General features: G+C 38.2%; 1 protein-coding gene and 1 pseudogene across 10 annotated transcripts in view; one reads left to right on the forward strand and one right to left on the reverse strand.

The window, feature by feature from the left end:
- LOC145247346 (calcitonin gene-related peptide type 1 receptor-like) overlaps positions 1 to 26,416 on the reverse strand; it is a 987,580-nt gene that overhangs the window by 114,486 nt on the left and 846,678 nt on the right. For all 10 annotated transcript variants that reach the window (XR_013863250.1, XR_013863251.1, XR_013863249.1 and 7 more), the window contains 2 exons: positions 25,048 to 25,147; positions 2,800 to 2,879 (listed from right to left, as the gene is read on the reverse strand). Coding sequence is in view for 7 of the 10 variants with exons in the window: in XM_080109020.1 (XP_079965146.1) it covers positions 2,800 to 2,879; positions 25,048 to 25,147 (180 nt within the window). In the remaining 3 variants the exon portion in view is untranslated. The remainder of the gene's footprint in view (positions 1 to 2,799; positions 2,880 to 25,047; positions 25,148 to 26,416) is intronic.
- LOC145247696 (U2 spliceosomal RNA) lies at positions 16,328 to 16,463 on the forward strand (annotated as a pseudogene).

The following is a 26,416-nucleotide window of genomic DNA, read 5'->3' on the forward strand; positions in this document are numbered from 1 at the left end:
GAACTTGGGGGACAGATTTAGATGTTAAGTTGGAGTTACCTTCAATTATGAATTCGTCTAGAGAAGTGGTTGGCCCTATGCCAGTTTCACTTAGAAAGAATATGTCCGGTTTCGTCTCCTGTAATTGTGTTTCAACCTCTGGAAGGTTGGAACCTAGACCCCTGATGTTGGAGAAGGAGATCTGGTAGTAGGAGTCTACGTTGGTGGATGGGGTTTTAGGTTTATTCGTGTTTCTTTTTTGGAGATTTGTCATGATTGAGGTTTTGTGGTAGACTTGGTTGGAGCAGGACAGAGAGGAAACTAAGAGAGAAAAAGACAAGAAATAGTAGCAAAAGTACCCGTCGTTGACTGAGTTCAAAAACAGCATACAGAAAATCGACTCTGATTTATGAAGGTATGATTGGTTATGAAAAGGAAGGGTTGTAAAGAGATAGCTTCGAATTTGGGGGTGTCAAAACTAAAGCAAAATATGATGAAAGTAAAAATAAAATAGATAAACCCCATAATTTATTATGCCATACCTGTTCCCACTGAAACACTTATCACAATATTCTGTGAATCTATATTAAAAAACCTTGTTAAACTTTGTGACATATTTCCATTCTATGGAGGTCAGGCAAAACTGAAACATAATTATCTAAGTAAACATAGGCAAATAGATATGAAAGGCGCGAATGCAGACCCCACAATTTTATTATACCATCCCTATTTAAGTTAAAACATACTTATCAAAGTATTATTATGTACATCTATATAAAAAACACTTGTAAACGTTTATTAAAAATTAAAAAAATTTTCATTTCCATAGTTTGTGGACCAGGCGCGTACGCAGACCCCACAATTTTAATGAATAATCATTATGCCAGATCAAACATACCCATTTCTGTGTCTCAATACATCTTCTATCTTCATATGTGATCAGTTTTCTATAATAGTCAACAATATAGGAGCCTAGCCTATTCGTGGCCAGATACACACACAGACGTTCAGCTTTATATTACAGAAGAAGATGTGTGTGTGTGTGTGTGTGTGTGCGCAGTGTTCCTATTTCCTCCGTCTTACTCTCTCTTTCTCTCTCTCTCTCTCTACTTCTCTCTCTATACACACACACACACACACGCACATATATATATACATATATAAATAAAGAGAGAGGGAGAGGGAGAAAGAAAGAAAGAAGAGAATGTGTAAGCTAGAAACCAAATGTAAATAACTTACATTATGTTTTTATAACTTTGTTATATTAAATGCTTTTAGGCAATTCTTCAATAAGAGGACAAAAAAGAATACTTTGTTTACGTATCATCCTATTCAAGTTCTAAGTTGTCTTTGTGTGTCGTATCCTTTAAAGTAAAAACATGGAGATAATGATGATCAAAACAACCGGTCGAATTGAATCACGAATAAAAAAAAAACGATTGGCTAATTACAATAACGACAACATATTTCTGAACTGAATAAACAAAATAAGGTCTTTATATCACCCCTCAACGAAAAATAGAACCCATTTTCATATAATTATCTACATTTTGCAAACGCATACACACGCATTCGTATAAATATAAACGTTCTTTTGTCATATTCTTATGGATCAACGTTTAACGATAATTGGCGTGGAAGACTTAAAGATTATTCTAAGGAATAATAATGAAACATTTTGTTGATAAAAGCATGTATTAATATGTATCGTGATTTATACAATCATCTTATTCAGATGTCGTGTGGGTATTCTGTATATGATAATAATATAATAATATAATAATAAGCATGTCTGTATATGGGATGCAGCATATACGAACAAGCGTGATTTGTAAGATTTTAAAGTAAAATCGATTAATAAATTCATCATTCTCTAAATAGTGAATTAAAGAGAAAATATGTGATGAATAACTTAAAGTTTCAAAACCGTATTTAAAAATAATAACTTCGTAAACAAACATTCGAAATAGCATATAAAAATGAAACAAAACATCAATACCATATCAATATTGTTCAGCTAGTAATTTTATGGAACAGCACACTTTCATAAAAACATAAAAAAAAGTGGCAAACACTACATAATACACGATGATATACACTTTAAAAATATTCCTCGAGCAAGTATGGATTCAACTGTTTTTCGTAAATGAACACAATCAATCCATTTGGATTAAAGAGCGTCGGTATGTTGGCATCAACACCCTTACAATTTAATTATTGAATAATATTTCACAATTCTGACTAAATCAAAACTGGGTGAATTCTACATTAACGATGAACAGATGATTTATCTTTCTTTTGGTAATGAGTATCACGAGGATAATGATTAATAAAATTTTTAATCAAATGATGATGAATAGTACAAGATGATTGAAAATAATGAATGGAATGAATAAAATTAGACGATCACTTAGGACAAGTTTTTGATAACATAAAATTTGAAAACGATAAGCCTAGAACGAATCATTTCAGTGATGATGTGTTCTACCTATGGAAATTTCTTAGAAAAAAACTTCGTTAAAGAAAATTCGGTTTAGACACACGGAGAAAAAAGATAAATAGTTTTGCAGTCGTGGTAGTAGAACCTGCTTCTGTTGTAAACTGCATCACATAGAGGACGAAGACTTTACGCATAGAAACAATATAAAACCTTCTGAGAATTGTTTATTACTTAAAAATAACGCCCTATACAAACATCCATTCACTATTAATTTCAAAACAAGAGAATTGGTTCGTAAATATCAAAAATTGATCTGAAAAAGAGTTGAACCCTGCGAAATAAATATGCGTTTTTGTAAAGATGAGGATTTGAAGGCTTACCTAAAACTGTTTGGTTCATTCGGTTGGGTTTGTAAGCCGAGTAATCGGCGGATGATATGGCAAAGAAAGACGACATTCAGCTAAAAAAAAAAAAAAAAAAAAAAAACCAATGACACATATAATGTAAATAACATTTAATAAGACCGAGTTGCAAAAACATCAATTGTAAAACAAATGAACAAATAAATGAGAAATAATAAAAAAAAGCGCATGATACATAAGGATTGCATTTAGGATAATATCATATATATACCGTGATGATCATATTTATTGGCACGGTAAAATAAAAGTTAAATTTTGTCTAATAAATTCTAAAAAAGGGATTAAATTAAAGAAAATAACAAAGTATATTATGTATTTTTAACTGGCCTTTCCGATGCAGCAATCGGATTTTAGAAAAAATAAATAACAAAGGAACAACAAACATAATTGCAAAAAACCCTTGTTCAAAATTATTGGCACGATTTATTTATTAATCAATTGTATAGCCTTTGGCCTTGATTACCTTCCTCAGTCGCTTTTCATAGTTTACAACCAAGTTGTTGCACTCTTCAGTAGTAATTTTAACCCACTCTTCCTGACAATAACCCTCCAATTGAATAAGATTCTTAGGCTTCCTTTGCATTACCCTCAATTTTAATGTTCTCCATAAATTTTCAATTGGATTAAGGTCTGGGCTTTGTGATGGCCACTCCAAAACATTAATATGATTGTCCTCAAGCCATTTCTTAGTCAGTTTAGCCGAATGCTTTGGGTCATTATCTTGCATGAACCACCAACGACGACCAAGTGAGAGCTCTTTAGCAGAGTCTTTCAGGTTTTCATCCAATATTTTAACATAATCTTCCTTTTTTATGCTACCTGTGACCTTAACAAGTCGCCCTGGTCCAGAGGCAGCAAAGGATCCCCAAAACATCAAACTGCCTCCACCGTGCTTCACTGTGGGTATGGTGTTCTTAGGCAGGAAAGCTTCGCCAGATTTTCTGTAAATATAAGACACTTTATTATGGCCAAATAACTCTATTTTCGTTTCGTCAGTCCATAGAACACGTTTCCAGACTGCAACATCTTTATCAATATGACGTTTTGCAAAAGCTAGCCTTGCTTTCAGGTGCATAGGCTTCAATAAGGGAGTCTTTCTCTGACGACATGCTTTTAAACCAGCTCTCTTCAAAACTCTACCAACTGTATGTCGAGATACATTCACTCCAGAGGTGCTCTGTTCATCAACAATCTCCCCAACAGAGATCCTTGGGTTTTGTTTTACTTGTCGAACAATTTTCCGTTCATCTCTTGGGGAAAGAATCCTTTTTCTCCCTCTACCCTCTAAACTCATAACGTGGCCTTGCGATTTGAACTTGTTTATTATGGCTCTAACAGTGGATTTGGGAAGGTTTAGCTTCTTTGAAATCTTATCATAGCCCTCCCCATTGGTATGGCATGCTACAACAAGCTTCCTGACGTCTTCGCTGTGTTCCTTAGTTTTAACCATGGCGATTGAAAATTATAATTTAGTCACTTATAATAGTTTAAATAAATCGCTATCTAAAAATTATCTGAAAAAAATTATTCACTCAATTAGCGTTAAACAAGCATAATATGGCTATAAAAAAAAGTTCAGAAAGCACGTAAACCGGAAATTGATTGATATTATACTGATACTAAAAGAAAAACAAAGCCGTGCCAATAATTTTGAACAAGGGTGTTTTTGCAATTATGTTTGTTGTTCCTTTGTTATTTATTTTTTCTAAAATCCGATTGCTGCATCGGAAAGGCCAGTTAAAAATACATAATATACTTTGTTATTTTCTTTAATTTAATCCCTTTTTTAGAATTTATTAGACAAAATTTAACTTTTATTTTACCGTGCCAATAAATATGATCATCACTGTATATATATATATATATATATATATATATATATATATATATATATATATATATATATATATATATATATGCGTGTTACTGATACCTTTATATACATACTAGCAGTTCCGTCCGGCTTTGCTCAGGCCGTATGTACTATTCATAACTTTATGTGCATATGTATATATTTAAAGTGTGAACGGTAATGCCTTAACTACCATGGAGAAAAGTTGTTAGAGGCTACAGACGTCACTTTTTTTCAACTTAAACCTTTAATTTTAACCCGTTAACATTTATTGTTTAAGGCTAAAATTAAATAAAACGTTTGACCCATGTCCAAGTAACCTACATCTAAAATTTCAAGTGTTCAGACCCAAAATTAGGAGAGGAGTTTGGTAGAGCCTGCAAAGGTCAACTCTGTAAAATTTGACCACTTGCCAGCAAAATTGTTTCCCCTAAAACTAGTTAAAAAGCTTGCTGCATATTTGAATACCTTTTATGTAAAACTAGAGTTTCAGCCCGGCCTAGCCCGGGTGTTTGTATGTGTATGTTGGGCAAAAGAAAAAAAAGTGGTAGTAGGAAGGCGGGCTCGAACCCGTACCGCGAAGGAGGAAAAGAATGGGAAAAATTCCTGACGTCTTTGCTGTTACGACCACCGCAAAACCGGAAGTGACGTAGGTTTAAATTAAGGCTAGACAATCGAAAAGAGGGGATGACTTTCGAAAATATCGGTGAAAAAAGCGACCCCTCCCTATAGCAATGTGCCCAGTTGAGGGTGAAGAAATTAATGTTTTTAGCCAATTTTTCGGTATTTGTCGTCTGAAGGATCGCGCTTCAAAACGATCTCGTGAAAATCCGTCGCCTCTATCGAAAGTTTTAGGCAAATATGCAAACATACATACATACATACATTTACATATTGGTAGCTCAAATTTTCAACCGAAACCGATGAAAAAGCTTGCCCTATCTCTAAATACCCTCTATGTAAAATTCCAAATGTTTAGACCAGAAATTGCCTGAGTAATTTGGTAAAGACCACAGAGGTCAATTTTTTTAACTTTGACCCCTATTATGACCCCTTAACATTCACTGTTTTGGGCTCAAATCGAGTTATTAAGTAAGATCCATGTCCAAGGAACCTATATCGAAAATTTCAAGTGTTTAGACCCAAAATTGTCGGAGAAGTTTGGTAGAGTTCTCAAAGGTCAAATCGTTGAACTTTAACCCCTTACCAGCAAAATATCTGCCTGAAAACCAATCACAAATCTCAGTGCCCTGTACGTCAAATTTCGGATCGGTAGACTGAAAATTGACAGAGTTATTAGGTAGGGAAATGTACACAGAGAGACACACAGAGATATACAGACAGATATCTTAACTTTTATAGATATGTAGATATACTAGCATTTCGGCCCGGCGTTGCCCGGGTGTTTGGAGGTGTATGTTGAGCAAAAAAAGAAAAGAAAAAAGCGGTCAATTTTTTAAAATTTGACCTCTATTATGACCCCTTAACATTTATTGTTTTGGACTCAAATCACGTTATTAAGTTAGATCCGTGTCCAAGGAACCTATATCTAAAATTTCAAGTGTCTAGACCCAAAATTGTCGGAGGAGTTTGGTAGAGTTCTCAAAGGTCAATCTGTTGAACTTTGATACCTTATAAGCCAAATTTCTGACCGAAAACCAAACATATCGATTTTCCCAAATCACAGTGCCCTGCATATCAAATTTCGAGTCTGTAGACTAAAAATTGACAGAGTTATTGCGTAGGGAAATGTACACACACACAGACACGTTCACTTTTATAGATAGATAGATAGATAGATTGGATGCAATATCTCTTCTTCTATCTATCTATCTATCTTCTTTCTATTCTTTCTATCTATCTTCTTATATATATATATATATATATTATATATAAATAAAATGAACTCATTTTTTCCTGTCTGATTTTGACATTAATAGGATTAAAAATCAAGATATTTCATGCAAATATAATATGCACAAACGGCAGAACAATATCTGAGGTGTGTTATAGGCTTATTATTTCTCAAATTCCTCAATAATCTTAGATTTCTATACTTTTTCTGCTGAGAAGTCACGGCCAAAATCGGTTAAGATCAATGGAAGTGGTAAAATATTTTCTCTCTAATAAATTCCTCCTCCCCCTGCCACCACTTAACACCGTTTGGGGATCGTTCACAAGGAACAGTTGAGAAGAGAACACCGGTTTGGCTTCGTAGTTCTTTTATGTGAAGTTATTTAAAATCACTAAACTAAGCTGCAGTGCTCTGTGGCGTAGTGGTTAGCGTGCTGGACAATTCACATTATATTTTCACGTTCGCGCCGACCTATCGTAGTCGTTTTTTTTTTCCTAAACAACTGGAATGGACTTTTCTTGGTGGCCGAACTGTTAACGTTGCAGATGTTTTTTTTTTTTCACACTTTATTTTCCTACTTTTACTCATGACTCCGGGTTTGATCCTTCCTACTTACCTACCATAACATTTTTAAAACTCCCCCCCCGTCCCGGAAACAAACACTCGGGCAATGCCGGGTACCCCCGCTAGTATAGTAATATAGTAAGTATAGTTCAGGTCACGATTTATTTTGCATCTGCCTTCAATGACTGGGTTATGAAAACAAGTTTACCGCAAGGCTAAAAATTAAAACATGAACCAATAGCTACTACGTTATGTATTCGTAATGCTGGCGTTCGGACTTCATCTGGCAAATTTCATTTTTTTAATTTTCATAATTTTGCACCGATTTTTCAAGGCTACCCCCCCCCAAATAAAGTTTTGCATGGATTCAAATACCTTATATATGAAGTTTCATGTCTGTAGACCAGAAACTCTATGAAGAGTTTGGTAGGCAAAATTTGTTAAACAACGTATACATAAATATATATGGAAACAATTTTGTGTTTACTATAAACTTTTTACGCAAATATTATGCAAGTATAAATTATGTAGAATATCTGCATGAATATAATTACACGTAATAGTTAACTAAAGATGATTATCCTATTAGAAAACCGAAGCAAATGATAGGGAATTAATTAAAATGAATGTTTAAAAGAATATGCAAATTAGCTACATCTTTTGCTCGTGAATGCAATTCCATAACCCATATATAAGGAAATTGTATTTTCTTTTCAAATAAACAGAAAAGGCCGGTCTCCTGTCTTTTCTGTTTACCACTTTGGCTGTCCCCGACATCCAAAGACCGGCTACCAGCCCCTGTTGGGCTGGTTAAAGCCTTGTTTTTATTTTTCTGCCTCCTTGCGAGCCCACTAACTGTCTTGTTTTCGATTTATTTCAGGTTGTCTCTCTTCCCGACTCGACTTAAATAGCTTACCGGTCTGCGTCTGAGGTGGTTCGGAGTCATATCCAACGGAATCCTCAGCCAGGCCAACCGGCGGCTCTGAGCCGGGAAGAAGACGCAGAGGGGGAGGGTAACTGGTCCGGGCTCCAGTGCAGACATGACTAGCCCGGGGTCCGGTTCCCAGAGGGGGCTTCGGCCAAATCTGGGGGCCGGGTCAGGCCTCGAAAAAATTCTACCGCCACGTGGTCCGGGTTCCGCCCCCCCCCCCGCCTAACCCGGGTTCTGGCGGTCGTGTCCCTGACACGCCCGCCGGTTCAGGCCCAGTAGACAGACCACTAGGATGGGTTAGTGTTGCCCCCGCACAAAACCCGGTGTTGTCCCCCGCACCGCTAATCTAGGAGAATCCGTCGCTCTAGGCAACGGCTCTCACGTAACTAGTCATACTGCTGTTCCCGGCAGTAATAGTAGTAGCAGTAGATTTAGGCCAGCTGAAAGAGGTGTTCCGACTCGGTGGAATCGCCAGAGGAAGAGGGCTTTAACTGTAAGCCCTCCCGCGGATAGGAGAACGGACCCCCTAGGGTCGGGAATTAAACCAGCAACCTCTGGAGATATCTCAATATTGAGAAACACTGACTCGGAGCAGACGTTTTCGAACGAAATGCCTGACGATAGGGAGGACGCCATTAACACTGCTAGATGAACAGCTGAACGCCGCGTGGCAAGCCGACTTAGAATTTAGTAGCAGCGACAGCAGCGCAGATGAATACAACAGACGACCGCTATGACAAGCGAGAGAGTCATGTCAACGAGAAAGGAAGGGGGCCGCTCAGACTGAAAACAAGAATGGAGCAGTTAGTACCACAGCCACAAAAGAACCGGCACTGACCCCTAAATCGTCGTCCCCAAAGGAGAAACCAGGAGAGTGGCCGACGTTGCCAGGGAGTTCACAAACAATAGACTCGTCCGGCTCTACTATTCCCCCGGGACAGAAATCACCACTGTTAACAGTGTCACTGACGATGTCGCTATCGCCGATAATATCAACACCGCAGACGGCCGCGGCAGTAGTTAAAGAATGGGGCCCCCAGTCGCAACTAACTCCCGGGGATTACCGCCGGTTATTCGATACAAAATATAAGGATTTGACCGACGGCAATGTTATTAAAGTAGAACCGGCAGCTGTGGAACGACTATCGAAGAGAATAATATCGTTAGTCTCCATAGACACAAAGAAACGAGCGTTAACCGGTGTGCCGAAAGACGACATGGCGAAAATTCTGGGGGAATTAAATATCCCTGCAACCTATATCTGCCATAGAAGCTATGCAGTTTGGGATTTACTACTGCCGAAAGAAGAAGACGCCGTCAAAATGTTCAGATCGGAACTCACGTGGCGACACATCGACTTAAGCCGGAATATTTAAGTAAGACGCGGACGAACGTGTCTATTTTGGGAGTCCCCTGTATTCTCGGCCCTGAGCAATTAGGGGCCTTTATGAGTCAATATGGGGACGTAGAGTCCGTCATTCCTGTCCGTGGTCCCCGTAACCTTATGGTAGGGGACTACAACCTAAAAATGCATGTTGACAAGGAAGGACTACAAAACATCCCCCCCATGCTCAGGTGTGACATATGGTTGATGAGTATTATAGTAGGTTGATGAGTATTATAGTAGGTTGATGAGTATTATAGTAAGAAACCCACAGACAGTAGTAGTAGTAGCAAAGCCGGCGGCAGTGGTACCAGCAGCCCCTGAGAAGCTAACCGGAGGGGGCAAAGAAGCAACAACGTCGGACGGCTGGACTACAGTGGTAAAGAAGAATGGCAGAACCACTAAGACCCCCTCCACAAGAGAGCAGCCCCCTGAGGTACCAAGTCGGCCGGTTCCCACAGTATCGTCAACGGTCTCTTCCACCAACGTTACCACTAAAGAAGTTGTTAGCGGCCAGAAAAGAATGCATCCGGTCTCCTCGTCTGACTCAGAAGGGGAGCACGATAAGGAAACGGCTACTGTGGTAGAGTACCAAGTGCCGAAAAAGGAAACTAAAAAGAAGGCGAGAAAAAACAAGGAGGCAGGGTCCCGTTCCCCGTCCCCTATGAATGTAGAGAAGACTGTCTCTACGGTTCAGCCACCCAAAACCCCTACCCTAACCCCATCGGCTGAACCAAAATCCCCATCCCTTTTCGATACCCCCCCCCAACCGGTGCCCGTTCGTTGTCCCGGGAGAAGCCGGCGACAAAAACCAACAGCGGTAGAAGAGCCGCCTCTGTATCTCCTGTAAGTAGGGAAAAGACGAAAAAGCTCCCCTACCTTCCTGGAGACCGGATTTGCGAAGTAGACCCCCTTCACGCTGACACGTATATAACGCAGCGCAATAGGGGTCTGATTAAGCCGCTTAGAGAAATGAAAATGATCGACGGGAAAAGTGTTACCAACCCTAAAAACTTCCCAGACGCCCCCCTAGTCATGACCTTTGTGCGTCAAACAAAAACTGGACGCACGAAGGCCATGTGGAATATGATCGACGACGCCAGGGGGGCGATTCCAGATTTAAAGTTGGTGGAAGAGGGGCATGACACCCTCAATCAGCTGGCGCCGAGATGCGAAGGTAGGGTTCCTATTTACGTCCACCCTTGTTTGTATAGGGCCCTTAAATTAACGTTTCCCCTGGATGTCGGAGGTATTGCACGAGACGGACGAGTAACGTTCGAGTTGCTTTCGGGCAACCTGGCCCAGTGCTGCGGCACCCTTTCTACCAAAGACTTTAGGTCGGTGGTTGCGGATATCTAGACACAATGGCCACGTCCTTGAGCTTGTGTAGTCTGAACGTTAGGGGCATGAGGTGCCGAAGCAAAGCCGCTAGGGTACTGAGGGACCTCATGTCGATGAATATAGATGTGGCTGCATTACAAGAGACTCACTATGATTGCGTTGACGATCATCGGGTGCTGGAGGGGCATTATGATGTCTTTTCAACATACGGTGATAGTCAAAGTAGGGGGGTTTCTTTGTTAGTTAGGCGCACCCTTTCCGCAACGGTTAGCATTGTTCACGCGGATACTGATGGTAGACTGATCGTGGCCGATGTTGCCGTGGCAAATAGAGCGTTTCGAGTCGTCGTGGTGTATGCGCCCAATTGCGTACGGGAGCGGGTTTCCTTTTTCCGGCGGTTGGAGGTGTTTCTCGGGGGTTCGGAACGGTTAATACTAGTGGGTGATTGGAATGCCATCCTTGATCCCAGGATAGATAAGGTGGGAGGGACTAGCGGGACGGATGGGTGTGAAACCAGTCTGTCGGACCTGATGGCTAGATGCGATCTGGTAGACAGGTATCGGGTGGATCACCCGGGGCGGGAGAGGTGGACGTGGCTCTCTAGCAGGCCTTCTGCTTCAAGTACTTACTTGGATCGGTTGTTAGTTAGAAGAGGCAACATAGAATACATATCTTGTCCCACGTTCCACTGGTTAGGCCACTCTGACCACAAACAACTTGTGGCCAGGTTAGACTTAGATAGCAACCCCAAGTTAGCTGGGTACTGGAAGTTAAATACCTCCTTACTGGAGATAGGTGACTTTCGGGAAAGGCTAACTAAACACATACAGAAGGGATTAGTGGGGGCGGTTACCGGGAGTAAGTGGTGGGTAAACGCCAAATCTAGCATTAGAGACTTCTCTGTCAAATATGGCCAACACCTCGCGCTAGATAGGGCCAAGGCAGAGAAGCGTGTAGAGGATAGACTATCCCGGGCGGTGGCTGGGGGGGGATTCCCTAGAAATAGGTTTAGCTAAGGCGGACCTGAGTCGTTTGGCTAGTGAGCGATATCAGGGCCAGGTAGTTAAGGCTAGAATTAAAAAGATGCCCAATGAAGCTGTGAATGTTGACAAAGCCGAACGAGTCTATTCACTCGGGCACAAATCGGATAACTACATTCGTAAAATTCAGAGCCCGGAAGGGGACTCCTTAGTGTCGGCTTGGGGTATTTGCGAGTGGTTTCGAGTGCACTTTGAAGATCTTTTTGCGCATCAGATTCTGAAGGGGAGCAGGAGAAAGCAGAGAAAGATGACAGCAGCAGTCAGGCTTATGTGGCAGAGTGCCAAAGCCAAAAGAAATCAAAGAAAAAACAGAAAGCGAAAAAGACCAAGGAGGCTGGGTCCCGTTCCCCATCCCCATAAATGTAGAGAATACTGTCTCTACGGTTCAGCCACCCAAATCCCCAACCCCTTCGGCTGAACCAAAATCCTCAACCCTTTTTGATTCCCCCCCAGCAGTTGCGAGATCCTTGTCCCGGGAGAGGCCGGAGACACCCTGCAACAGAAGAGCTGCCTCTGCTTCTCCAATACGAAGAGAAAAATCAAAGAAGCTCCCCTTTCTTCCAGGGGACCGGATATGCGATGTAGACCCCCTTCACGCTGACACTTACATCACGCAGCGTCATAGGGGTCTACTTAAGCCGCTGAGAAACTTGGAAAAAATTGAAGGGAAAAAGACCAGCAACCCAAAGAACTTCCCAAACGCCCCCTTAGTCATGACCTTTGTGCGCCACACAAAAGTTGGTCGCACGAAGGTCATGTGGAATATCATTGAGGAGGCGAAGGGGGCGTTCGAAAACATCAAACTGGTGGAAGAGGGGCACGACACCCTTAATCAGCTGGCATCTAGATGTGATGGACGGGTCCCTATATACGTCCACCCTTGTTTTTATAGGGTCCTGAAATTAACCTTCCCGTTGGATGTCGGAGGTATTGTGCGGGATGGACAAGTAACATCCGAGTTGCTTTCGGGCAATCTCGCCCAATCCTGCGGCACCCTGGGAACTAAAGACTTTAGGCCGGTGGTTGACGATGAATGGGTACAATGGCCACGTCCTTAAGCCTAGCTAGCTTGAACGTAATGGGCATGAGGTGCCGAAGCAAAGCCGCTAGGGTACTGAGGGACCTCATGTCCATGAATATAGATGTGGCTACGTTATAGGAGACTCACTACAATTCTGTTGACGATCATCGGGTGCTGCCTCGCCTCGCCCTAGATAGGGCCAAGTCAGAGAAGCGTCTAGAGGATAGACTACCCGGGCGGTGGCAGGGGGGATTCCCTAGAAATAGGCCTAGCTAAGGCAGACCCGAGTCGTTTGACTAGCGAACGATATCAGGGCCAGGTAGTTAGGGCTAGAATTAAAAAGATGCCCAATGAAGCTGTGAATGTGGACAGATCGGAGCGTGTCCGTTTGCTCGGGCACAAATCTGATAACTACATTCGTAAGATTCAGAGCCCGGAAGGGCACTCCTTAGTGTCGGCTCGGGGATTTGCGAGTGGTTTCGAGTGCACTTTGAAGATCGCTTCGCATAGCTGTCCAGACTCAGCGTCCAGGAGTTTGGTAACTATTTGGCTGGCTCGCCCCGCCTGGAGGCGGCCCGAGCGGCTAGTTGCGATGGTCGGGTGTGAGGTCGTAGCTACTATGAAGCAGGTCGCCTATAATAGATCACCAGGACTCGATGGACTGCCCTATGAGCTATACTTGAGGTTGTCGCAAATGTTTGTCCCGATTCTGACGGGTGTGTTTAACCACTGGTTTGACACGGGATCTATCCCGAGTCAGGTTACCAAAGGCGTGGTCACACTTCTGAAGAAGAAGGACACACATGTTGGGGGGTTGGATGATTTTAGGCCCATCACATTGTTGAATACGGATATTAAAATCCTGGCCCGAGTTCTGGCGAATCGTTTGCAGGTTGTTATCACTGACTTGATCGAACCGGATCAGACTTACGCTGTGAAGGGGAGATCAATTCAAAACAATTTGCATTTGATTCGTACAGTCCTAGAAAACCTAGAAGACGAAACTGAAGCCGCGCTGATCAATTTAGATCAGTCCAAGGCGTTTGATAGGGTGGATCATCGTTTCCTGATGGCTGTTCTAGAGACCGTCGGCTTTGGGTCCGGCTTCTGCAGATGGATTTCCATTTTGTATGCTCGGCCAACGGCAGTTGTGCCGGTCAACGGGGTGCGGTCGGCGCCGTTCGCGGTTTCTCGGTCGGTGCGACAGGGGTGTCCGTTGTCGCCCTTGCTGTATGTCCTCGCGCTGGAACCATTCCTTAGGAACGTGAGGACTAGGGTGGCTGGACCGGCCCTGCGCGGAATTGCTCTTCCTGGTGGTGCGCGAGCCACGGTTTCCACGTTTGCCGATGATGTCACCGTATTTGTTTCGAGCGTCGTTGATATTATTACGGTGATTAAGGCTCTCAAGCGTTGTGAAAAAGTTACAGGGGCTGTAGTCAATCTCAGCAAATCCGTTGGCCTGAGTTTAACCGCTTGGCGGGGCTCGAATGCTTTGCCTGGCGCATTTGTCTGGACGGATGGCCCGGTCCGGATCCTTGGTGTTTGGTTTGGGCCCAGTCTCTGTCTAGATAAGAACTGGTCGGAGGTACAGACCAAGGTCGAAGCGTCTGTGAGGGTTTGGCTTCGAAGGGGATTGTCCCTTAAAGGCAGGGCGGAAGCATGCGCCACTTACGTGTTTCCGCTGATCCTTTACCGATTGGCCGTACTTCCTCTGCCTGCAGTCCGAATGGCGGCCTTAACGCGTGCGCTCTTCTCACTGTTGTGGAATGAGCGACGGCCGCTTGTCCGTAGACAGGTCTGTACTCAACGTCTTGTAGATGGGGGCCTGGGGATGCCTGACCTGGCAAGTCATAAAAACGCCGAAAGGTTGGCATTCCTGGGTAGAACTCTGATCGAGGATTGTGATTGGGGTCCCGCGGTTGGTGAGGCTTTTCCCAACCTTATCCCCAATCACTTAATTGAATGCCAAAGAAGGCCGAGAGGGCAGTCAAGATTCCTCAATGAATGCCGAAATGCGCTTAGAGCGATGCCAGGGTCCTTGGACCTTGCACAGCCTAGAAGGGCATTATATCGGGGATTAGTGGTGGGGACCGCTTCGGACCCGCTTGGGGAGCGGTTGCAGCTGTCGGAGGGGGAGGTTCGCTCCCTGTGGAATTGGGTGCCAGGCCGGGGATATGTTAACAATTCCGAATTTTCCCTGACCTGGCGATTGGTTAGAAACGCTTTACCCCTCAATGACATACTGTTCAGAATTGGTAGTACGTTTAGTCCCTTTTGTCCACGGTGCGAGGAAGATATTCTGGAAACCGTAGAACATGCTTTTTATACTTGTTCCAAGCTCCGTGAATTTTGGGAGTATGTCAGTGAGGTCACGGCTCGCATCGTCCCCGATCAGGTAACGATCCTGGATTTAGCATCCGTTGTCTATAACGCAGATCCCTTGTGGCCTAGGAAGGAACGAATGGTGTTCCTAGCGACCTTGGCCGTAGCTAGACTGGTAGTGTGGGTTTCACGCATAGAGATAGGGCGTGGGGGGCCGCCTTCTCATCGGGATCTGATTTTGTATTTTAAACACCAACTTAAAATCAAAATCAGATGCGATAGAAGGAGGTTATCTCGCTCACAGTTTAGTAGGAGGTGGATTCACACCGCTAGTTTATGTGCGTTTGTGCGAAACAGGCTTGAGTACGTGTTCCCTGCTTAGGCATGGCACACGCTGACCGGATAAGCAATTCCCAGACAAAATCAAGACCATCCCGTAGTGGATCAGTCCCTTAGCTAGTTGGTATAAATGAGGTCCATGTCCCCAATCTTTATTTTAGGTGTTAGAATACCTCCAAAGAAGCCCAGTCCTGATTAATCTATTTTAGTCCAAACCTGTCCCAATGGTATTTTTCTTGGAGGTCACCGAATATCCTCTTCCCCCCTTTATTTTGTCCGTAGTTGTGCCCATTCCCTCTTAGGAAGTGCTCCCTTGTTTTCGGCTGATACCGGAAAACAGGAAGCATTTCAAAAATAAATAGGTAAGGGTGGGTCGCCTCACGTTTTATTTGGTTCATTTATTTTTCATTACTCTTATTTTTCTTTATTTTGGGGTGTTTTAAGGCTCTCATTACCCCCGCCCATCACCCGCATATATCATACGCATCACAATTTCACCCCTCATATATCATACGCATCACCCTCATTGTTTCATTGTAAAATAAATCATTGTTAAAAAAAAAAAAAAAATCATTGTATATATTGTTCATGTCATCTGGGGTTTTAAGTAGATCCAATCCCTTGAGTGAATGCGGTATTGTGGTGACTGCAACTAGTTTTAGGGTATAGACCAAGTGGACGACCCTCGACCCCCATTCCCCCCCACACCCTTTTTGGCCTTATGCCACATTTGGAAAGTTTTATTTCCACATTTTATATCATTTTTCTTGAAAAATTTTGTAAAGTTTGGAATATTCTTTTTGAATAAATATTTAAATAGAAAAGGGGTTGCCTTTTTTCTGTTCTTGGCCTTCGGGCCGGGATCAAAGTGTAGTATCTGTTCTGCAGATGCTGCACTTAAGGTAATTTGTTCGGTCAATGGAGGGGAAACCCTCTATACTGGGACAATTATTATTTTTGGTCTCAACCAGAGTGCCCCTTTTGTCTTTTTTTCGGGGAGCTGGTTTAACCCCACATTAAAAACGACCTTGTGTCACATTTTGCTTTGGTGGGAAAGAAAATAAATACTAATAGAAAATATGGGTTTTAATATGAATATCAATACACAAAAAAGAAAAACAAATTTATAGATAGATAGATATATAGATACATTTGATAAAAATGCTAGCGTCGATACAAAACTAAAACCTCCTATTTTTTAACTCCTAAGTAAAACGTTAAAGAGCTAAGAAGACAGGGGTGATACCATTAAAACGAGTGACATTTTGTGCTCTGAAATTTATTTTTCTACATTGTCACCACCATTCTCTATGAATTTTTATTAGCCTCTCTTGATGCTTCAGTCGGAAAATTCCGGAGCGCATTTTGTCATTCACATCTCAATCGCCACTCTAAAATCGGCGATTCCATCTCCTAATTTTGCTACGCCGGCGTTGTAAACATTCAACAGGCGCCGGTAAATATTTATACGTTCGATTTTTTCGATATGGAGGATTTAATGATGCACCCCCACTTTTGACAGGTTTTGCTTTCTTACTCTCCCACCGTCAACAGAGAGATGAAACATTCAGGTTATAAATGCATTAGTTCAGTCATATTAACATTCAATCTGCAATCACGTTTTATCTACTTGGGCAAAATATAAAAATTAGGAGGCATTACCTTTGAAATGTCACTCATATAATAACATGTATCCCGTTGAATTGATGGTTTCAATCAAGAAGCGGTCTGTTTATAAAAGCAGTATAATATACAAAATCAAAAGACAAACTCCAAAATTAATATATTTCTCCTTCTCTACAATTACGTGTGAATTATAACTCTTTCTTATCTTTTGTTTATAATTTTTCCATTTATTTTACTCTTTATTTCCATTGAATATGTACAGCTAAAAAGAGATAGAGAGAGAGAGAGAGAGAGAGAGAGAGAGAAAAGAGAGTAATGGAAGCGAGAATTATAGACGACAAAACAATATACTCTGAGAGAGGATGCAACTGGCGAATAAAAAATTAGTAAAATGTTTGTCATTTGAAGTATTGCAAAGCGAATTTGTTTAAAATATATTTCTAAACTAATATGCAAACATACATTCTGTATGAATAAAATATAGTCAAAATGTTTACAGAAACATTGGTTAACTTAGTTTTCGTATAACAATAAATGTATTTCTTTATTAGGACTTTTAGTCATTTACGATTTTTTATATACTTGAAATATTTTTTAAGCGGGTGTCTGGCAGTTATTACGAGACCCTGAGTAGAATTATTTATGTATCACTTGAGTCATCCTGTGTTCATACATCATTTCCATGTTGTATCGTTATTATTTTATTCTATGAGTGTCCCACATATACGACTAGTTTTCTTACGTTTTGACACACCTTGATTCAGAAAATAGCTTGTGGTGTTTTTCTGTATATAAAATTATTTTTGTTTTGGAACTGAGTCAACTCCAAACTTACGTTTACTGATGTAAATACAATTGCATTCAAAATTTAAATTTGGATATTGTGCCACTTTTCAGTGATTTATATTACTTCCTTTAAAATTATTGTTTTGAACCATATAAACATAGATTATGAAATATAAAATTCGTCACAGACTATAAAACATTTAATATACGCATAAATTGGAAATGACCAATTAACTATGAAAAGAAAAGAACTTATCTTGTATAACTAAATCGGTCGTAAAAAATCTGAAGCGGCTGAATTATAATGATACGAGTAATACATTTCATGAAAATATACGAGATTCCATATCAGAAAACATTAGAGATACCTTTTAAATTTGAAGTGATACTTTCTCATTCAAAGATAAACGTTAGATGAGAATCAGATCAAGTGATGATTGAATACCAAGTGAGCAATCAATCCCTTAATAAGAAATGGATTACTTAGTGAACATTACATATAAAGCATTGTAATAAACTTTTACTTTAAGAAGAATCCACTCTGCAAATTTGTTGCCTGTTAAAGAAACATAAGACGATTTCTTAGCAAAACTCTTAATGAACAGTATGCATTTTTAACAAGCTATTATATTTATGGTGTACGCTCTAGTACTAATTCAATGTCATATGAAGAACTTTTAAACTAAAAAAGAAATGCATCGACATATAAAACGGCGCCACATTATTATGCATTATGCTGTTTCATGACATGCTCGATAGTGATGCAGAAAGTTTTATTTGTAAAATGTGATAACACTGTTCCGAATGGAACATGTTACTTGTGCATCCTAGAGAACAGTTTTAGTAACAACCTTAAAATGTTGAAATATTAAAATGTTTATCATTGTTTGTTTATTTGTTTCTTAGTATTGGGGACAAAAAATATTAAGAATTAAATTAACTTGCATAACTTTTATAAAATGTATTCAAATTTCCTACTATAATATTTTAGGCCAAATCAAGTACAAACTTATTTTATCTCATTTTAACTTGAATATTTGCTAATAATAGCACACCTTAAAAGAGAATTAAGCAGTAACATTTCCATGCGTTACAGTCTAATAATATTTATTAATATATTCTACTTACTACTACTACTACTACTGATATCACTACGACTGATGCTACTGCTGTTGCTCCTGCTGATACGAATACGAACAAGAATAAGAATAACAGATGCGATCACAGATCTAAATAACTTCAATAGAAGCTGTTACATACTTAAACAATTTGATATATTCCGGGGCTAAATCAGTAGGCATAAAAATAAAAATAGAAATAAAACTGCAAAAAAAATAAAAATAAAAATAAAAATAAACCGAAAAATCTGGATAAGAAATAAACTGGAAATCAAGATCACTAAACTTCGAAAAGATGATGAGTTTATAAGGGAATAAAGAACAGGAAACTATCTAGGAAGGAAATCTGACTTACAGGGAAAGACAAAATAAGAAACATGAAGAACTAAGACAACATATAGCAGTAAAACGTGCATATTGCCACGATACAGATACAAATCGAAATAGTGTAAACAAAACACGGTTCATGAAAAACAATGAAATTAACTTTTATAAAATGGAGAACAAACAAGAGAGAAATAAACGCTTCTGAGGCAAAACCTGGTGAGAGTAGAAAAAACAACAAAAGAACTACATCATAAATGCCACACATGAAAAGAACTACATCATAAATGCCACACATGAAAAGAACTACATCATAAATGCCACACATGAAAAGAACTACATCATAAATGCCACACATGAAAAGAACTACATCATAAATGCCACACATGAAAAGAACTACATCATAAATGCCACACATGAAAAGAACTACATCATAAATGCCACACATGAAAAGAAGAAATGAAGAACAAATTAAGAAAATTGTGAGACTATTATCCTCATCTTTTTAGTTGTTGTTTCAGGACGTTTCGACCAACTATTCCTCTGGCATTCATCAGGTGGTAACCGCGACGGGATAGAAGGCCGGAGGAATAGTTGTCCGGAACGTCATGAAACAACAACAACTAAAAATATGAGGATAATAGTCCGCAATGAAATAAATTAATAAATAATACTAATTTTAATAATGAATTCCAATTAAATAATATAGGTACATACTTGTTTCAAAGATAGCACAAAAACAAAATATATTCACAATACATACTACTAAAATATATTCACAATACATAGTACTAAAATATATTCACAATATATAGTACTAAAATATATTCACAATATATAGTACTAAAATATATTCACAATATATAGTCCTAAAATATATTCACAATACATACTACTAAAATATATTCACAATACATAGTACTAAAATATATTCACAATACATAGTACTAAAATATATTCACAATATATAGTACTAAAATATATTCACAATACATACTACTAATATATATTCACAATATATAGTACTAAAATATATTCACAATACATAGTACTAAATTATATTCACAATATATAGTACTAAAATATATTCACAATACATACTACTAATATATATTCACAATACATACTACTAATATATATTCACAATATATAGTACTAAAATATATTCACAATACATAGTACTAAATTATATTCACAATATATAGTACTAAAATATATTCACAATACATACTACTAATATATATTCACAATATATAGTACTAAAATATATTCACAATACATACTACTAAAATATATTCACAATACATACTACTAAAATATATTCACAATACATACTACTAAAATATATTCACAATATATAGTACTAAAATATATTCACAATACATACTACTAAAATATATTCACAATATATAGTACTAAAATATATTCACAATACATAGTACTAAAATTTATTCACAATACATACTACTAAAATATGTTCACAATATATAGTACTAAAATATATTCACAATACATACTACTAAAATATATTCACAATACAAAGTACTAAAATATATTCACAATATATAGTACTAAAATATATTCACAATACATACTACTAAAATATATTCACAATATATAGTACTAAAATATATTCACAATACATAGTACTAAAATATATTCACAATACATACTACTAAAATATGTTCACAATACATACTACTAAAATATATTCACAATACATACTACTAAAATATATTCACAATACATAGTACTAAAATATATTCACAATATATGGTACTAAAATATATTCACAATACTTACTACTAAAATATATTCACAATATATAGTACTAAAATATATTCACAATACATAGTACTAAAATATATTCACAATACATACTACTAAAATATATTCACAATACATAGTACTAAAATATATTCACAATACATAGTACTAAAATATATTCACAATACATACTTCTAAAATATGTTCACAATACATACTACTAAAATATATTCACAATACATACTACTAAAATTAATTAATTATCTGAGACAAAAATACTTTCATACAAACAGACGGCGAAGAATGAACCATACCAAACAACATCAACAGACTTACTACATGTTTATAAACCATGTGGATATCTTATGACACAACGAAAAGAACATATTTACCACTCATTAACAAAAACTTAAAAAATGTCGACTACTTTTCGAGGAACAAAAAGTATGTCTGAAAAGGAAAAGCGGAACACATGATCTATTTTACGTAGAAGGGGGAAAAATAGCAAAAATATGAACATACCCATGGCATGGATTGGCTACAAATAATATTACGACTGACTCCTTGAAGCGAGGACAATTGCGTGTTTAAGAATGTACAAGTGATCCAGCAAAATGATTAATCTCATTACGAAAGCAATGGGAACATGGCGCTTTTAACTAGAGACAAAACCTGAGATAAGAACAAAGAGAGGCATTTTCCCAGGTAACTTTCAATCATCTTAACTGTTTAGTTGTATTTATATCACTCAGCCACATATTCAGAGCAAAACTACTTCATGTATATGGACGAAAGGAAGGGATTCCCCAAAACAACAAAAAATGGACAAAAAGTTTATTAACACAACCAAAATCTTCAGGCAGCACATCAAATAGTATTCAGAATGGAAAAATATGCACTGCTAGTGATGAACACTAGAAAATTGGAAACAGTAAGAGACAGGAAATTGCAAAACTAAAAGGAGATGGGGATGCTTGTGATACCTTCAGATAGCTGGAAGCAGACACGATCACATCAATTTAGATGAAAGAGAAGATCGAAAATGAAAACACGATTTATATAGCAGCAAAAGGAATAAATATCTGGGCAGTATCACTAATAAGATATTCTAGACCATTCATAGGATAATAAGACTATCTTGATTATAAAACTAGGAAAGTAGTGCTTATGAACAATGCATTACGCCTCAAATATGATACTGACCGTGTTTAGGTACAAAAGAGCGAAAGGAAGAGTTAGTAATTGCAAAAGACATAGACGTAATTGGAAAAGTACATAATCCAGAACACAGAAAGGTTGATCATCGCAGTAAGAGAAGCCGCGAAACAAGAACCAAAAGTTCAGAAAAGTGAGAAGAAAAACAGCTACAAGTACTATTCATAAGAATTACAGCAGATACACAGGAAAATAAGTACACGTAGCTAAAAAGGACACATAAACAAATAAATGGAATTGTTACTGAAAACTGCACAGAACAACACGAGTAAAACTTTATTAAAGGTAAAATATACCAAACTCAAGAAAATGCAGACTGATCGAAAAAGATATGAACGAAAGATCACATTCGCTAATGTATCAATATAAATCGAAAAGATTAAACGAAAACAAGCGCCTGCATTAGTAGTACGGAAAAATTATACAGACAGAAAGCGGAACCTAAATCACAACATTCCCTGTGACATCGCGGTACAGACAGATAAAGTCGCTCAAGCTAGGAGGAAGGGTATTGCAATAGTTAAAAAAGGAAACATTGCTAAAGGTATATTTTATAGGTTCCATCAAGGTTAAGCATTTAGAAGACAGAAAAATGAGCAACTATACAAAACTACCCAAAGAACGGAAAATAATAAGGAAAAGAAAGTCAATATAATACCAATAATCGTAGAAGCACTAGGAGTTGTCCCAAAAACTCGTAAAAAGACTAGGAATAATTTTGATAATTGGAAAATGAGATTAGGCAACGCACGGTAGTAATAAAATCAAGTAAAAATCTTAATAAAAAATTCCAAATGGCGAAACAAATTCCAGAAGAAGAGCCATATGAAAGTTGCAACAGAAAAAAAAACATCGACAGAACACTACGCGAATTTAGGAAACTGCAGATGCAAAAGTCTTATAAACATCACCGACTTATACCGCACAAGATTTCCGTGAATGATCAAGGAAGATGAAAAGATTGAGAAGAGAACACACTAACGAGACTTTCACTGCAACAGTGTTGGGAGAACTTGAAGAGGCTTATTGCATTCCAAAGTCATGACTAGTTTTCGTTACCAGCAACAAATAAATGGTAAGTGGGGGTTGAGCTAAACCGACGTAATTTACAATGGTTATTGAAAGAGGTAGAAAGTACTGAAAATCTGGAGGAACTTGTTGTCGGTCAGAAACCACTGAACAACATAAGTTGTTATCAGTGGATAATGATATGTGATAATTCCTAGTTACTAAATAATAATAATAATAATAATAATAATAATAATAATAATAATAATAATAATAATGATAATAATAATAATAATAATAATGATGATAATAATAATAATAATAATAATAATGATGATGATAATAACAATAATAATAATAATAATAATAATAATAATAATGATGATGATGATAATAACAATGATAATAATAATAATAATAATAATAATAATAATAATAATAATAATAATAATAAAGAATGATGTGACATACAAAAAAGAGAGAAGGCGGAAGAGGATTGTTATGTACAAAAGATTATATATTTACTCTCGCTCGCTGTGACACCAGCGTTTGAAAGTGAGATTTAGTGTCAACGCCCCAGAGAAAAAGCTCTCAGTCCTGCCAAAACATGCCTGGTAAGAATCGTCAGTATTCCGAAATAGAAGTGCCCCAGGCGATTAGCAATAAACCTACCACCTTCTGAAAGAGAGAAGACACAGGATCAGCATCATATCGCAATCAAATAGAAAATGGCCATTTCAGAAATGTTGATTTTGAGGCCAAAGACAAAAATAGTACAGCTACATGACAAAAATGGCACAATTACATGGAAGCTGAATAAGACTGACAAGAGACACAAAGAAAGTCGTCAGCACAGAACAACATGATCAAAACAAATTATATCATAGTTAAAAAAAGACAACAGCAATATAGATAACGGTAAATCACATAAGTTAATATCCAGAAGAATAATAAAATAGACGCGACTCTGAAAACATCTGTGAACACGAGATAAAATATACAGGACAAGGCAGAGAAAATTATTAGAAAATGAAATAATTCTTTTAGGCGGAGGTACAAACAAATTAAGTTTTGCCTTTTACGCAGTTCGCATGTTGAATATCAAGGAGATAAAAAAAACGAAGCAAATATATTGAACTTGTTAGAGAACTAAAATGAATCTAGAACACGAAGAACATAGCTATAATACTAATAATTGTAGTAGCACAATAAACAATCCCGAAAAACTTGGAAAATGTCAAAGAGAACTCGAAATAAAAAAGAAGATTGAGACAACACAAAAAAACTATAATGATACAAACTAACCAATATCTTACTTAATTAACTAACAATTGAAATTCAACCTTTAGAAAAGTGTAACTTTTACAATCAAATTTTACCAAGTACTCTTGAGGAGAATTCTAGTGTGAATTATAATTCTTAAACCTATTTTATTTTTTAGTTGTACGATCTTACTACTTATCATTATATATCACTATTTATTACTACATTTTATGACTACACAAATGCACACACACATATATTAATATATATAATATATAATATATATATATATATATATATATATATATGCATGTATGTATGTATGTATGTATGTATGTGTGTGTGCGTGTGTTTGCTGCTTACCACTGCATCGTTATATCGCTATGGGTGTGTAAAAGGCGAATGGCATTGTTTGAATAAATTTACCATGGACGAATTCATAAAACTTACAAAAATGCAAATGAGAAGAGGCACGTAGACAAGCCATTCTATATTGCCAGCATTATAGATCCAACAACCTTTAGCTGCCGAATACTTCGCATCGGTGTGCCTACAATGAAAAGAGAAAAACATATCAGGTGTAATTAAATGTAAATGTCGTTTATGATCTTTTGTTCTTTAAATCCATTAATATGTTTATCAACCTGTCATCACCTCCAATTATGAATACAGTAGAACCCCGGGGATACGGCATTATCCGTTCCGAGGTTGGGATCGTGAGGTGAAATCACCGTATGGCGGGACATAAGAAAAATGTTATACAATACATATTAATAATTAGTAACAAAATACATTACAGTATATAATACACATGTATATAATCAAATAAAATTCTCTCTGATAGGTACATAAGAGTAGTGGTTGATGGGCAGAAATCAGAGGCCCACAGTATTAATGCTCAGGGGTCCATCCTGGGCCCAACTCTCTTCCTGATCTACATCAATGATCTCCCAAAACACATACTTAAATCATTCGTTGACATCTATGCTGATGACACGACCATCTATGGCAACACATCAAAGCCCGTAAATGACAAAGCTCTCTCTAATTCTCTCTCCTCTGATCTTGAGCACGTGGTACAATGGGGAAGAGGTGGCTGGTCACTTTTAATTCATCCAAAACCAAGCTTCTATTTTTACATCATCAACGCTCTGATCCTCATCTGGCATCAATTGAAATCAATCGTCTTGGGGAGGCTCCATGTTTTGACAAGCTTCTGGGTTTGACCTTTACTCCTGATCTGAAATGGAACACGTACATCAAATCTGTTGCCAGAGACGCTGGGAAAATGGTGGGATCTTTCTACCGCTCCAGAAGATATCTTACTACTGATGCAATTCTCTATCAGTATAAAAACCAAGTACGTCCAAGGATGGAGTACTGCTGCCACATCTGGACAGGAGCTGTTAAAAACAGCCTATCCTGCCTTGACAGAGTACAAAATAGACTTCGTGGTTTGGTGGGGGATGCCATTTTCTCTTCCCTGCAACCTCTCTCCCACAGAAGAGACGTTGCGAGCCTGTCTTTGTTTTATCGTTATTTCCATGGCAAATGCTCGTCTGAGCTCCAATCTCTCGTTCCCCTCACCAATCTTTCACGAGAAACACCCGTCTGGCTGAAACTACTGTCAATAATTTTTCCCACTCTTTATCTGTGCCTAAATCCAAACGTAGATTCCATGAGCAGAGCTTCTTTCTCAGAAGTGCACGAGTGTAGAACTCTCTTCCGTTCGCCTGTTTCCCACCTGACTACAACTTGGATGTCTTCAAATCCAACATAAACAAATTCCTGACAAACCGCCCCTTAAGTAAGACACTCT

This window comes from Euprymna scolopes, chromosome 25, assembly GCF_053919585.1.
Source record: "Euprymna scolopes isolate OS-2025 chromosome 25, ASM5391958v1, whole genome shotgun sequence".
Classification (NCBI taxonomy): Eukaryota; Metazoa; Mollusca; class Cephalopoda; order Sepiida; family Sepiolidae; genus Euprymna; species Euprymna scolopes.